This window comes from Podarcis muralis, chromosome 1 (genome assembly GCF_964188315.1).
Source record: "Podarcis muralis chromosome 1, rPodMur119.hap1.1, whole genome shotgun sequence".
In the NCBI taxonomy this organism is placed as follows: domain Eukaryota; kingdom Metazoa; phylum Chordata; class Lepidosauria; order Squamata; family Lacertidae; genus Podarcis; species Podarcis muralis.
The window spans coordinates 2,574,608-2,589,093 of NC_135655.1; the positions used below are offsets into that span (position 1 = coordinate 2,574,608).

General features: G+C 45.3%; 2 protein-coding genes across 3 annotated transcripts in view; both read right to left on the minus strand.

Moving 5' to 3' along the window:
- MIS18BP1 (MIS18 binding protein 1) overlaps positions 1–14,486 on the minus strand; it is a 641,434-nt gene that overhangs the window by 559,268 nt on the left and 67,680 nt on the right. The window lies entirely within an intron of this gene.
- MDGA2 (MAM domain containing glycosylphosphatidylinositol anchor 2) overlaps positions 1–14,486 on the minus strand; it is a 402,177-nt gene that overhangs the window by 189,885 nt on the left and 197,806 nt on the right. For both annotated transcript variants that reach the window (XM_077925178.1, XM_028717480.2), the window contains exon 3: positions 7,903–8,077. In XM_077925178.1, coding sequence (XP_077781304.1) covers positions 7,903–8,077 — 175 coding nt within the window. The remainder of the gene's footprint in view (positions 1–7,902; positions 8,078–14,486) is intronic.

Sequence of the window (14,486 nt, forward strand, 5' to 3'; positions counted from 1 at the left end):
TGATATAATGAAATTCAGTTAGAGGGGTTTCAAGGAAGTCAGTTATCAATGTAAAGAGATTTAGGTATTTGAAGTAATAATTTCCCTTTGTGTTTAGTTTAGTTTAGTTTAGTTTATTGTAGTGTAATGTGTTTTTCTTTGTTGTGTGTTTTGTTTTGTCTTTTTTGTGATTAATGTGGAAAATCAATTTTTAAAAAATGATTTAAAAAAAGGGTTTTTCCATGCAAACCAGGAAGTGACCACTCCAGACAACAGAATGGCTCTTCTTTTCCTGTCTCTTTGTCTGGGATCTCCTGGGTGGCATGGCCACCATTAGGCAGTTGAATGCACGTCCATTTTGGAAAATGCATCTTTTTTTGTGATGTTGGATTAATTGGGTAAAGGCAGATGGTCATTCATCTAAAAATACATATTTAATTGACTGAGAGTCCTAATGAATTTATTTTTATAGGGGTACTTGACTGCTTTCCAATCTTTGAAGCAGTGCAGAGTTATTTTAAAAGAGTTTTCAAAAGACAAATGAAAATTTAAAGTGACGAAGACAGTGGTGATGGCTGCTAATTGTTGGAGTGCTGGACTAGGACCTGAGAGACCGGGGTCAACTCCCCATTCAGCCATGAAGCTCACAAGTTGGCCTTGGGCCACTCACCATCTCTCATCTTAATGGACCTCACAGGGTTGTTTTCCCCCAGTAGTGATGTATGGAAGTGAGAGCTGGACCAGAAAGAAGGCTGGTCGCCGAAGAATGGATGCTTTTGAATTCTGGTGCTGGAGGAGACTCTTGAGAGTCCCATGGACTGCAAGAAGATCCAACCTCTCCATTCTGAAGGAAATCAGCCCTGAGTGCTCACTGGAAGGACAGATCCTGAAGCTGAGGCTCCAAGACTTTGGCCACCTCATGAGAAGAGAAGACTCCCTGGAAAAGACCCTGAAGTTGGGAAAGATGGAGGGCACAAGGAGAAGGGAATGACGGAGGACGAGATGGTGGGACAGTGTTCTCGAAGCTACAAACACGAGTTTGACCAAACTGCGGGAGGCAGTGGAAGACAGGAGGGCCTGGCGTGCTCTGGTCCAGGGGGTCACAAAGAGTCAGACATGACTAAACGACTAAACAACAACAAGAGGAGAACAATGTGCAGGACCTCAAGCTCTTTAGAGAAAAATGTGGCATATAAATGTTAATCACAATCATCATCATCATCAGGGCAAAAGGAATATGTACTGTTGGGAGGGTCCCTGTTGCTATAGAAGCAGTATATAATTTTATTTCTGACTTTTAGAAGACATCTGATGGCAGCCCTGTTTAGGGAAGTTTTTGTTTGAATGTTTGAAGTTTTATTCTGTTTTTAGTGTTCTGTTGGGAGCCGCCCAGAGCGGCTTGGGAAACCCAGCCAGGTGGGCAGGGTATAAATAATAAAATTATTATTATTATTACTAAGTTTAAAAATAAAAACAAAAGCATGTGCACCCCCCACTCCTGGCAAGTCCTGCAATTGTAGTCACTTTGTAGGAATATTTGGCCGAGATTTGCCCTTTCCTCCCGGAGGTCTTGTTATCATTCTTGCTGTGTTCAATTTTTGCTTCATTTTTTTTACGCCGGGGCCTGTGGAGGGAGAGAACTGTCAAAGGCAGGCTAGGTGTGGAGGTGCAGGAGCTGCCAATCAAGTTGTCAATCGGAATGGAGGGAGACCGGCTTGCCCTTTGGATGAAAGGGTCAGCGGTGTGCTCTGCATGGAGATCGCTTGATGCCTCGCTCCCTCCCTGCCCTGGGAAAGAATCGGGAGCCGCAAAGAGTTGTCCTGGCGTGGGGTGAAGGCGTGTAAACATCCTGCATCCTCATCTTGCAAGCTGTTGGGATGCAAATGCGATTCACTCCTTGCAAGTCTGATGTTGGAAGCAGGCATTTGTGCGAGGCGGAAAGGAACAAACCAGGACTTTCTCCCTGTCATCATAGTTACAGGTGGGGTGATGGGAGATAAGGATGCCTGCAAAATCCCCCCCCCCCATCCACACTTCTCCCCATATCAGTTGTTATAGGAATTCTAAGGTCTTTTATATATAAAATAAATGTTCATAAATGTACAAGGCAAACACATACATAAGCATATAAGCCACGTGTCTGAAATAGTGGGAGAACAATCCTGAAGCCATTTTGACTCTCCCAAACGGACCTCAAATATTTCCCTGCTATGAGGAAGGAAATGGGAAAAGCTTTTTAATTGTCTTTGGACTGTAGGGGCTTACCCCTCCCTGCAAAGACAGTCTGGCAAGTATGGGTTAAGCTGAGCACACTCTCAATATGCGTAAGAGATTCAGGAACTATTTACCATCTCAAAGCATAGCTGTCAACTTTTCCCTTTTCTTGGGAGGAATTCTATTTGGAATAAGGCAATCAGATAAGGCATGATCAGGTATCCTGGCAGACAGGAGAGAAGCAACACACTCAAATTTCTGCTGGGGACCACCTCTTTCTGTGATGCATGTATGGTGTTTTGGGGGGATTGTCTTGGGCTACAGGGTGGGCAATTTCAAAAGTCTATATAAGGGCTTGCACACCAATGTTCTGGGTTCTTCCTCCCTCCTGTGCGTGGTGAGTGAGGACCCTGTTGCAACAGATCAATAAAGATCAGGCTTACTAGCTGTTTTGCTTCTCAATATTCTCTGGTTGGCCTCTGTTATCTTCTCTTACGACAGAGAACCTACTTAAGGGCTCTATATGAGCTCTTAGATAAAGGAAAAAGGAGCAGGTTTTTTTTCTTATGACACAGAGAAAAGTTTTCCTCTCTCTCTCTCCTAAGACTAGAACTTGAAGCTGAACATTGGAAGATTCAGGATGCATAAAAGGAAGTCCTTCTTTACACAGTACAGAGTTGGACTATGGAACTTGTTGTAAACAAAATCTGCCCTTTCCCTTATGGGGTATCCAAGAGCCCATATAGAGTGGGTTCCCTATCGGTAGGAGAAAATAAGAGAGGCCAGCCAGAGAATATTGAGAAGCAAAGCAGCTAGTAAGCCTGATCTTTATTAAACTGTTGCAACAGGGTCCCCACTCCCCACACGCAGGAGGGAGGAGGAACCCAGAACAATGGTGCGCAAGGCCTTATATAGACTTTTTAAATTCCCTGCCCTGGAGCTCAAGACCACCCCCCAAAACATCATACATCCATCACAGAAGTGGTGTAACCTAAGACCACCCCCCAGATACCTACATCACAGAAAAGGTGGTCTAAAACAGAAATTTGAATGTTGCTTTTCCTGTTTGCCAGGTTATCTGATTGCTTTTCCTGATTGTCTTTCCTGATAGTCTGTCGCCCATTAAAATGCTGATTACTCAATTCCTGAGACAATGGGAAGGCTCCCTGACCCCCCCCCCCTCCTTGCAGGGAAAACATTTGGTCAGTTTGGGAATCAAAATGGTTTCAGGCCGGTCTTCCTGTGCTGATCTATGTATGTGCTTGGTTGGTGTACTTGGGTGGGCGGCGCTGTGCGTTAAACCACAGAGCCTAGGACTTGCCGATCAGAAGGTTGGTGGTTCGAATCCCCGCGACGGGGTGAGCTCCTGTTGCTCGGTCCCTGCTCCTGCCAACCTAGCAGTTCAAAAGCACGTCAAAGTGCAAGTAGATCAATAGGTAGGAAGGTAAACGGCATTTCCATGTGCTGCTCTGGTTCGCCAGAAGCAGCTTAGTCATGCTGGCCACATGACCCAGAAAAACTGTCTGCGGACAAACATCGGCTCCTTTGGCCAGTAAAGCGAGATGAGCGCCGCAACCCCAGAGTCGGCCACGACTGGACCTAATGGTCAGGGGTCCCTTTACCTTTACCTAAGGAAGGTAGATGGTGTTTCCATGCACTGCTCTGGTTCGCCAGAAGCAGCTTAGTCATGCTGGCCACATGACCCGGAAACTGTACGCCAGCTCCCTCGGCCAATAAAGCGAGATGAGGGGCGCAACCCCAGAGTCGGCCACGACTGGACCTAATGGTCAGGGGTCCCTTTACCTTTACCTTTAAGACCTCAAAATTCCTATCGCAAACTCCCTCCCACAGGAGGCAGCGATGGCCACCAAACTAGATGGCTTTAACAGGGGATTGGACAACTACATGGAGGAGAGAGAGGGCCAGCGATGGCTGCTAAGTATGGTAGTAGCTCTGCTCTGTCTCCACCACCGAAGGCAGCCATGTTTCTGAATACTAGTTGCTGGAAACCACAGGAGAGGAGTGTTGCTCTTGTCCTCAGATCCTGTTGGCTGGTTTTTGACTGGCGTCTGGTTGGTCACCATGAGAACTAGATGCTGGACTAGATGGGCCCCCTCTGGTCTGATCCAGCAGAGCTATTCCTATGTTTTCAGCAAAGTTTTTATTTATTCATTTTGCGCATCTTCATCCATGCACGCACTCTGTGTGGTACATTTCAGTCCCCTGTTCTTTGCACCTCTGTATTTTTGAAAAAGACGATCTGGTTTCTGATGCACACGCCATGCCAAACAAGGCATCTCAGAGGGTGTAATGTTATGCGTGATCACACGCTTCATCCATCTGCCCTGACACTCGCCAGGAGCCTCGGCTATTATTCAGCATCCGAGCTCATCGGCGAACCAGGCCAGGAAAGGGACGCAAATTAATCGAAGGGGCTGAACTTTTGCTGCAAACTGCCCGTGCACTAATTCTGGGATAAATTTGAGAAACGATCTATGTTCCGACTGACAGGAAGCTGGAACATAAGTCACAGGTCAGTAATGGACAAAACGCAGGGGAGGTGGTCATAACTCCTGGGAAAATAAAACCATAGAATTGCTTGACATTCTATAAATAGGAATTCAGTAAATAGAACTTTGCCTGCTTGTGACTGGTGGGATAGATCAGCCAGTAGAGCATGGAGCTCTTATTCTCAGGGTTGTGGGTTTGAGCCCCACGTTGGGCAAAGGAGTCCTGCATGGCAGGGGGTTGGACTAGATGACCCTCGTGGTCCCTTCCAGACCTTTCATTGCCTACAGACAGCCACCCAATCTTAAACAACTCCTAACCCACAATAATACTACAACCAGACTTAACACGGACACTGGCACCAGAGCCTGCAATAAACCCAGATGCCAACTTTGCTGCCACATACACCCGGACAACACCATTACTGGCCCCAACAACATCACACATACCATCTCGGGACTATTTAATTGCTCATCGTCTAACATTGTGTATGCCATCAAATGCCAACAGTGTCCTTCAGCTCTCTATATTGGACAAACAGGCCAAACCTTACGCCAAAGAATAAACGGACATAAATCTGACATCAAGAATCACAAGACAGAGAAACCAGTAGGATAACACTTCAATCTCCCAGGACATTCTATACAAGATCTCAAAGTAGCTGTTTTACTACAAAGGAATTTCAGAAATAGACTAGAAAGAGAAGCTGCTGAATTGCAACTCATTACCAAACTTAAAACCATGGAGAGACCTGGTCTGAACAAAGACATTGGATTCTTATCTCATTATACATGACAAAGCCATTTTTCACCTTCTCACCCCTTGCTTTTTTCCTGTAAGACCTATTGCAGTCGTTAAGAGTCGTCAACAGGCTCATCACAGCTATCTGCCAATCACCCATTTCCACCACCCTTCTGAGTAATACCCCTCCCCACCTTCTCACTATATAGAAAGATCTGGCAACTTCTGTTTCAGTGTATCTGAAGAAGTGTGCATGCACACGAAAGCTCATACCAAGAACTAACTTAGTTGCTCTTTAAGGTGCTACTGGAAGGATTTTTGTTTTTGTTTTGACTATGGCAGACCAACACGGCTACCTATCTGTAACTATATCTTTATTGTCATTGCCCCTTGCGGAACAATGAAATTGAAAAACTACATAAAACTACATAAATCTACCACAAAACTACATAAAACTACTACAAAACTACGTACTATGTACAAACTACCCTCTGCAAGACATCCTGGGAGCCAATGTAGGTCTTTCAAGACTGGTGTTATATGGTCTCGGTGGCCACTCCCAGTCACCAGTCTTGCTGCTGCATTCTGGATTAGTTGTAGTTTCCGGGTCACCTTCAAAGCCAGCCCTAGGTAGAGCGCATTGCAGTAGTCCAAGCGGGAGATAACCAAAGCATGCACCACTCTGGCGAGACAGTCCGTGGGCAGGTAGGGTCTCAGCCTGCGTACCAGATGGAGCTGATAAACAGCTGCCCTGGACACAGAATTGACCTGCGCCTCCATGGACAGCTGCGAGTCTAAAATGACTCCCAGGCTGCACACCTGGTACTTCAGCGCACCTGTCCCACCACCAGGATCCGGGATCTGTGCCATGGAGGCATGTTCTGTTTGCATTGAGGAGCCTTCAGTCTGGCAAGTCACCACCTGCAGCCTAAAGCGGTACAGTCCCAGCCCAGGATGGCTCTCTCCACGAGAACTCAGTCCTGATGACCTCGCTCATAACCATTGCCCCATGCCAAGCGATTCCTGACCTTGGGCGTTTGCCAGGATCAGCCACGTAAGAAGATTAAGAAAACACACTCACCATGCATCTGTTAAGACTCCTTTTGTTCAAAAGCTAGTCAACTTCTTTTCTGAGCGGAGAACAGAACCATGACTAGAATTCCTTCTTTTAAAAGATAAGACGACCATTTCCCCCCCCCCCCCCCCAAGCTGATTTTGCTTTATACAATGTAGATAATTCACCCGCCACTAGGTCAAATTTCCTTTCCAGGGAAAGTATAAAACGTTCCCCATCAGCACCCTCGGGTAGAGAGAGAGAAGAGATACCGGCAAATGCTTTGCGCATGCTGAGATCTTATATATCTGCCTTATACTGAATGTCTTTCCTATGACTTTCCTCATGCTGTGTGTGACTTAAAGCTGCAGAAGATCATAGCATCAGAACTGTAGAGTTGCAAATAATCCAAAGAGTAATCTAGCGCAGCCCTGTGCAACGCAGGCCAAAAGGGTGGAATACATTTGCTTCCAGGATAGCTAGTTCCCCATATCTGAGATTCCTGCATTGTAGGGGGTTGGACTAGATGACCCTCGGGGTGCCTTTTAGCTCGACAGTTCTATGATTCTACGTTTCTATGAACTGTGATATGAAAATGCACTCAAAGTTATGCACAAATGGTATATAGACCCATGATTGTTTGGTGAAATGACTAAAAGTGTATCAGCTATGTGTTGACAAAATAGTAAGGCCATTGGCTCACTTATCCACATGTGGTGGCAATGCCCCAAAGTCTTTCTGTTTGGGGGAAATGGGTCTTTCATGAAGCAGGCCTTATCACAAACCAAGACCTCCCTTTGGTTCCTAAAATAGCACTTCTATCATATTATTCAGAAACTGCTGAACAACTTTCCCACAAAGATCTCATTATTCACCAAATGGCTACAGCACAGTATACTATTGCAAGGGACTGGAATTCCCTAAATGCAGACCTGTTTGAGATCTGGACCTCACAACTCTGGATGCAACATTACTAGACAAACCTACAGACCATGTCCGAGAGAGTGGAATAAACGAGAAAACCACTACTTTTCAATCTACAATTTTATTACATATGCAACATTAGCAGAACATGTTTATTGGTGCTCACCAACACATGGCAACTTATGGAACAAGACCTTTGTCTAGAACCAGTGAAATGCAATAAAATAAACATTTAGTGCTCTTGTTGGGCGTGGGATTGTTGAATATTGGTTGTTGCTTCTCGTATAAATAAGTGGAAACAATAAAATATTTGGACAAAATAAATTGTTGCGTTCAAACGCTAGCAAACTCTGCTGGCCACCTGCCTGGCCTCCTGCCTGGTCAACCCCTCTCTTCCCTCCAGGCTCCCAGCCATGCCACTTTGATGCTCAACCACAACAGAGAAAAGAACAGCTCTGGGGCTTCCAGAAGCAGGTACTTACAGTACACGTCGACCCTGATCGATTTGATCGCTGGCGAGCCCAAGCCATTCTCCGCCTTGCAGTAGTAGCGGCCCCCTTGATGTCGCTGGATGTTGGCAATCCTCAACGTCTCGTTGAAGACGCTGGAGTCTTGAAACCGGTCAGAGGCACTTCCTGCTGTTTTGGTCCACCTGATCTGAGCAAGCATCAAAACAGATTGTTACTTTAGCATGCCCATTTGTGTTGCGGAGCGAGGGCTGCTTTCTGAAGACACAGAAAAAGAGAGACTCTGGTGTTTCATGAACCATTGAAACCGGTCAAGGTTCAAGGGGCTACAATTAGTATACAAAACCCTTAACAACTTGGGGCCAGTTTACCTTGAGAACACCTTGCTCTGTATAAGACAACCCTGTTTAAAAGGTAAAGGTACCCCTGCCCGTACGGGCCAGTCGTGTCCGACTCTAGGGTTGTGCGCCCATCTCACTTAAGAGGCCGGCGGCCAGTGCTGTCCACAGACACTTCCGGGTCACGTGGCCAGCGTGACAAGCTGCATCTGGCGAGCCAGCGCAGCACACGGAAACACCGTTTACCTTCCCGCTAGTAAGCGGTCCCTATTTATCTACTTGCACCCAGGGGTGCTTTCAAACTGCTAGGTGGGCAGGAGCTGGGACCAAGCAACGGGAGCGCACCCCGCCGCGGGGATTCGAACTGCCGACCTGATGATCGGCAAGTCCTAGGCGCTGAGGTTTTACCCTGTTTAGGGAAGCTTTTAATGTTTGATGCATTATGGTATTTTAATATTTTGTTGGAAGCTGCCCAGAGTGGCTGTGGAAGCCCAGCCAGATGGGCAGGGTATAGATAATAAATTATTATTATTATTATTATTATTATTATTATTATTATTATTATTTATTCCACTTCTGCTTTGATCTGAGGAACTGGCACTGTCACAAGTGTCACAAAACACCGATTTACATTTGTAAGAAATTGATCTCTTAGCATGGCAGGACCTAGACTTCGGAACTCCCTGCCTATTGATATCAGGCCGGCAACTTCACTGTACTGTTTTCGGCACCTGCTGGAAATGTTTTTGCTTAGACAAACCTGCCTAGACATGTAGACATGTTGCTGTATGTTCAAATCTGTTTCTAGCTTACTGCTGCATAGCCTGTCGCTATGGGAGAAGGAGGACCTTTGGGGGGGGGGGGCGTTGATGTTGTCACCAGGACTGGACAATGTCTCGATATATCGTCCAATCCCATGATAATGGTTTCGTAATATTCAACATGGCGATACATCATGATGTGTTCACATGCTGTGTAACAAAGTGTGATGCGGGGAAAACTGTGAAGCCCTAAATCACTTCTCTCGTGATTCCTGCTGCCCCTAGTGCCCTGGAATATTAAATGACGGTTGTAAAAATATGTGAACACATATCACTTTTAGACCCCTAAGTAGTAGCAGTTGCCAGGACATTACCCCATTAGGTCCATCCTTATTTCAGACATTGTGATATATTGATCTATTGTGCTGTTTAGCCGATGATATATCACAATGTTGAAAACCAGGCATCGCCCAGCCCTAGTTGTGTCCCCTCCAGGTTCTATATAGGTGTAAATAAACCATATATATTGTGAAGACCCCACGATCTCACTGTGACTTATTCCCAAAAGGAAACACAAACTCTGGCTGAGCACCTGTAACTCCTGGAATCTCGCACTGCTCAGAGATTGGGGTGGTATGCAACCATATGAAGAACCTGCTGGCAGACCCTCCAGGTGTCCCTATTTTCCAGGGACTGTCCCAGATTTACAGAAGCTGTCCCGCTTTCTGATTTCACCCAAGAATGTCCTGCTTTTCCTTAGGATTTCCCTATTTTCATTGAAAATAGGACGTCCCTATTTTCACCATAAAGAAGGCTGATCGCCGAAGAATGGATGCTTTTGAATTCTGGTGCTGGAGGAGACTCTGGAGAGTCCCATGGACTGCAAGAAGATCCAACCTCTCCATTCTGAAGGAAATCAGCCCTGAGTGCTCACTGGAAGGACAGATCGTGAAGCTGAGGCTCCAAGACTTTGGCCACCTCATGAGAAGAGAAGACTCCCCGGAAAATACCCTGATGTTGGGAAAGATGGAAGGCACAAGGAGAAGGGGACGATAGAGGACGAGATGCTTGGACAGTGTTCTCAAAGCTACCCGCATGAGTTTAACCAAACTGCGGGAGGCAGTGGAAGACAGGAGTGTCTGGCGTGCTCTGGTCCAGGGGGTCACGAAGAGTCGGACACGACTAAACGACTAAACAACAGCAATTTTCATTGGAGAAATATTGGGAGGTATGCAGTTATCTGACTCCCAAGCTGTCTGAAGGCAATCCTGAAGAGGGAAGTTTTTTAAATGTTTTATTATGTTCTCATATGTGTTGGAAGCTGCCCAGAGAGTCTTGGGCAACCCAGTGAGATGGGCAGGGGAAATGTTTGAGGATATGCCTGCCGGATCTAGTCCAGCAACCTGTTCTCTTGATGGCCAACCAGATGCCCCTGGGAAACCTGCAAGCAGGATTAGAGCACAAGAGCAACTCTCTTACACTGTGACTTCTAGCAACTGATGTTCAGAAGCCTTGCTGCCTCCAACCCTGGAGGCAAACTATATTCATTGTGGACTGAGTTGAGTCCAGCCTTTATATTCCACCTACCATATTTTTCGCTCCATAAGACACACTTTTTTCCTCCTAAAAATTAAGGGGAAATGTCTGTATGTCTTATGGAGCGAATGAGTGGTCCCTGGAGCCGAATTGCCCAGGGGCAAAAAGCAGATCGTGCTTTTTTTTTTTTCCCCCTTTAGAAAGAGGGAAGGGGGTGTTGAAACAAAGCCGCTGAGCAGCTGATCGGCAAGTGATCGGGAGGGAGATAAGGGACGCTAGCGATAAAGGAGGCTGCCTGGGAGCGGGGAGGTAAAGACAACAAACTTGCACAGAGAGGAGACAGGAATACTAAAACAAGCAATGAGAGAAATTAGAAGAAGAGGAAGAGCAAAAAACTGCTCCAGCTAAGGAAAAGACGCTAAGGCAAACAAGAGGGAAGGGGGTGTTTAAACGAAGCTGCTGAGCAGCTGATCAGCAAGCGACCAGGAGGGAGATAAGGGATGCTAGCGATAAAGAGGCTGCCTGGGAGGGGGGAGGTAAAAGCCCATGGATCCTCAGGATTTTTGCATTGGGTCACCCCAAATTCACCATCAGATCACATAGCATGTCCATGGCTACTGCCTGCACCAAAAAAAATCACACATCCACTGTTTCGTGGGGCTGCAATGGCGTAAAAACGTGGTTACAAAGCACGGATCCTGAGGATTTTTGCATTGGGCTACCCCAAACTCACTGTCAAATGACATATCATGTCCATGGCTACAGCACGAACCACAAAAATCATACATCCACTGTTTCGTTCAGTATAATTTTTTTCTTGTTTTCCTCCTCTAAAAACTAGGTGCGTCTTATGGTCAGGTGCGTCTTATGGAGCGAAAAATATGGTATATCCTCAGGAAGTCAAGATGGTAAACAAGTCACAATGCAAATATCAATGTACCTATATAATTCAATTGTGAAACCCCATCATAAAAAGCAATAAAATAAGAAGCACAGCAATAATGATATTCAAACTAGTATTTGTTGCTAGCCATAGATGTTCAAACATTTCTGCTAAACCTCTCATCTGCATCTAATTGTCTGTTTTCTAGAGATGTTGAAGAACACTGTCTGCAAATCACCACATATTTAAGCACACACAATAATCTTAGGGAACAGGTTTCGGAAACTGTAAAAAACAAAAAAACCCACCCATTTATTTTCCAACAGAGATGAAAGCCATTTTCACAGCATCCAAGTAGAATCTGTGCACTTCAGCCAATATCCTGCCTATTTTTAATATCTCAGCTAGACAAGGGAAGGAAAAGAACAGAAGGAGATGGCAGGCAGGGGCAGGCATGAGGTTTCTTATTTATTTCATGAAATTATATGCTGATGAATTGTGGAGGGGAAACTTCAAAGCAGTTTACAAAAAAGAGAAAATAAAATTGCCACTAAAAAATTTAGAGCCACAATTCAAAACTTACAAATAATAAAAACGTGATAGAACAGACTAAAAGAAATTAAAACACATAGAAACTTTCTAAGCATCTGGATTATGTTTGTCCGCCAAAAAGAATAAAGTGAAGGCGCCTGCCTGATATCATGAGGCAGGGAGTTCCAAAGTTCCAGTGCTGCCACACTAAAGATTGTTGTTGTTGTTGTTTAGTCGTTTAGTCGTGTCCGCCTCTTCGTGACCCCCTGGACCAGAGCACACCAGGCACTCCTGTCTTCCACTGCCTCCCGCAGTTTGGTCAAACTCATGCTGGTAGCTTCAAGAACACTGTCCCACCATCTCGTCCTCTGCCGTCATTCCCTTCTCCTTGTGCCCTCCATCTTTCCCAACATCAGGGTCTTCTCCAGGGAGTCTTCTCTTCTCATGAGGTGGCCAAAGTCTTGGAGCCTCAGCTTCACGATCTGTCCTTCCAGTGAGCACTCAGGGCTGATTTCCTTCAGAATGGAGAGGTTGGATCTTCTTGCAGTCCATGAGACTCTCAAGAGTCTCCTCCAGCACCAGAATTCAAAAGCATCCATTCTTTGGCGATCAGCCTTCTTTATGGTCCAGCTCTCACTTCCATACATCACTACTGGGAGAACCATAGCTTTAACTATACGGACCTTTGTTGGCAAGGTGATATCTCTGCTTTTTAAGATGCTGTCTAGGTTTGTCATTGCTTTTCTCCCAAGAAGCAGGCGTCTTTTAATTTCGTGACTGCTGTCACCATTACATTCTTATAAATGCAATGAAGGTATTACGTGGCAGCTGTAAAAGTGCCAATTCCGCTGACTGAAGCAGGAATGTCGGGTAAGGAGATCTTGCAGGTAAACTGGTCCCAAGTTCTTATGGGCTTGGAATACTAATAGTAACTCCTTGAACTCGGCCCAGTAGCAAATCAGCAACCATAGTAGATCTCTGAGTACAGGTGTGACAAGGCCTGCCAGCAATTGTTTATTTTTATGTACTGTATTTTAAAAACATTCTTTATTACAAAACCATTTACACAGAACATAAACAAAACGAAAAACAACATAGACAATGACTAACAACACCTCATTTGACATTACATACCCTTTAACTTCTGATTCACCTCATTGTGCTTTTTATACCTTATACTAGTCTAGCCACACTTCATTTTTATGATTCTTTTCAGTTAATTATCAGGAAAAATGTTACTTTATGATTTCCTTGAACTTCAAGATTCAATCCAAATCTGACAGGAGATTTGTGTTATTACAGTGCTTTTTAAGATATTAAGAAGATGTTTGAAGATGGCTGCCCTGTCAGCTACTCCTAACAGTAGGCAGTCTGCCCTTTCACAAATCCCACCCATCTTGAAAAACCAACGAGCCCAAGAAGATCATGTCTACGTGCAACAATAGCTCCGCCATCTTGGAAACGGCCAGCACGCTCTTGACTCAGAAAGTGGTGCATTTTGCTGCAGGGTTTGTGGTCAATGTCTGCTCCAAAATGCCGTTCCAAATGCAATGAGAGGCACTGCCAATGTCTTTCCAGAGCTGTCAGATCTCTCAGAGCTTGGAGTGGCAGCTGCCCCCATCCGTGCCACACTCGACAATACAAGCACCATCTGTCAGTCAGTCTAAAACCGAACAGATGTGTTCTGTCAAGAAAACTTGACGTACACGCGAGACAGCCAACCTTAGCACAGATATATTCCCCCCCATCTCAGACTGTCAGCATTTTTTCTATTATTAAACTCCTGGCAATGAGGAGCTTTAAATCATTTGTACAAGGAATGTGCCACTGGGTAAATGCATGATCGGAGGTCAAATTGATTGTTTTCTCCCTTCCCCTTCCTGCTTTCACATTAGAAAATGCATCCTTCATTGCATTATTTCACGGGAGCCAGAATTTGGAATCATCATTGCGCCTTTTGAGATTAGCAAGCAAAGAAGGATGGAGCGAATCATATGGCATTTGATTTATATTTTTTTTAAAAAAAAATAAAATATAATGTCCAAATGGAAGAAATGGGAAATGCATTCCAACTGGATCTTGGAGCTAACTTAAAATGTACCGTATTTTTTGCTCTATAAGACTCACTTTTCCCCTCCTAAAAAGTAAGGGGAAATGTGTGTGCGTCTTATGGAGCGAATGCAGGCTGCACAGCTATCCCAGAAGCCAGAACAGCAAGAGGGATCGCTGCTTTCACTGCGCATCGATCCCTCTTGCTGTTCTGGCTTCTGCGATTCAGAATATTTTTTTTCTTATTTTCCTCCTCCAAAAACTAGGTGCGTCTTGTGGTCTGGTGCGTCTTATAGAGCGAAAAATACGGTATATAAAAAGAAGAGAGGAAGAGCACCAGTCATGATGGGCAGTGGTGTAACGGGGCGCAAGGGGGGCCGTGGCCCCGGGTGCAAAATTCTGGGGGGTGCAACCAGGCACCCCCACGCAGGTGCCAACTTCTGTGGGAATCCCCACCTGGCAGAGCAGCCTAGGTCCACAGTGAGTGGGTGCAGATGGAGA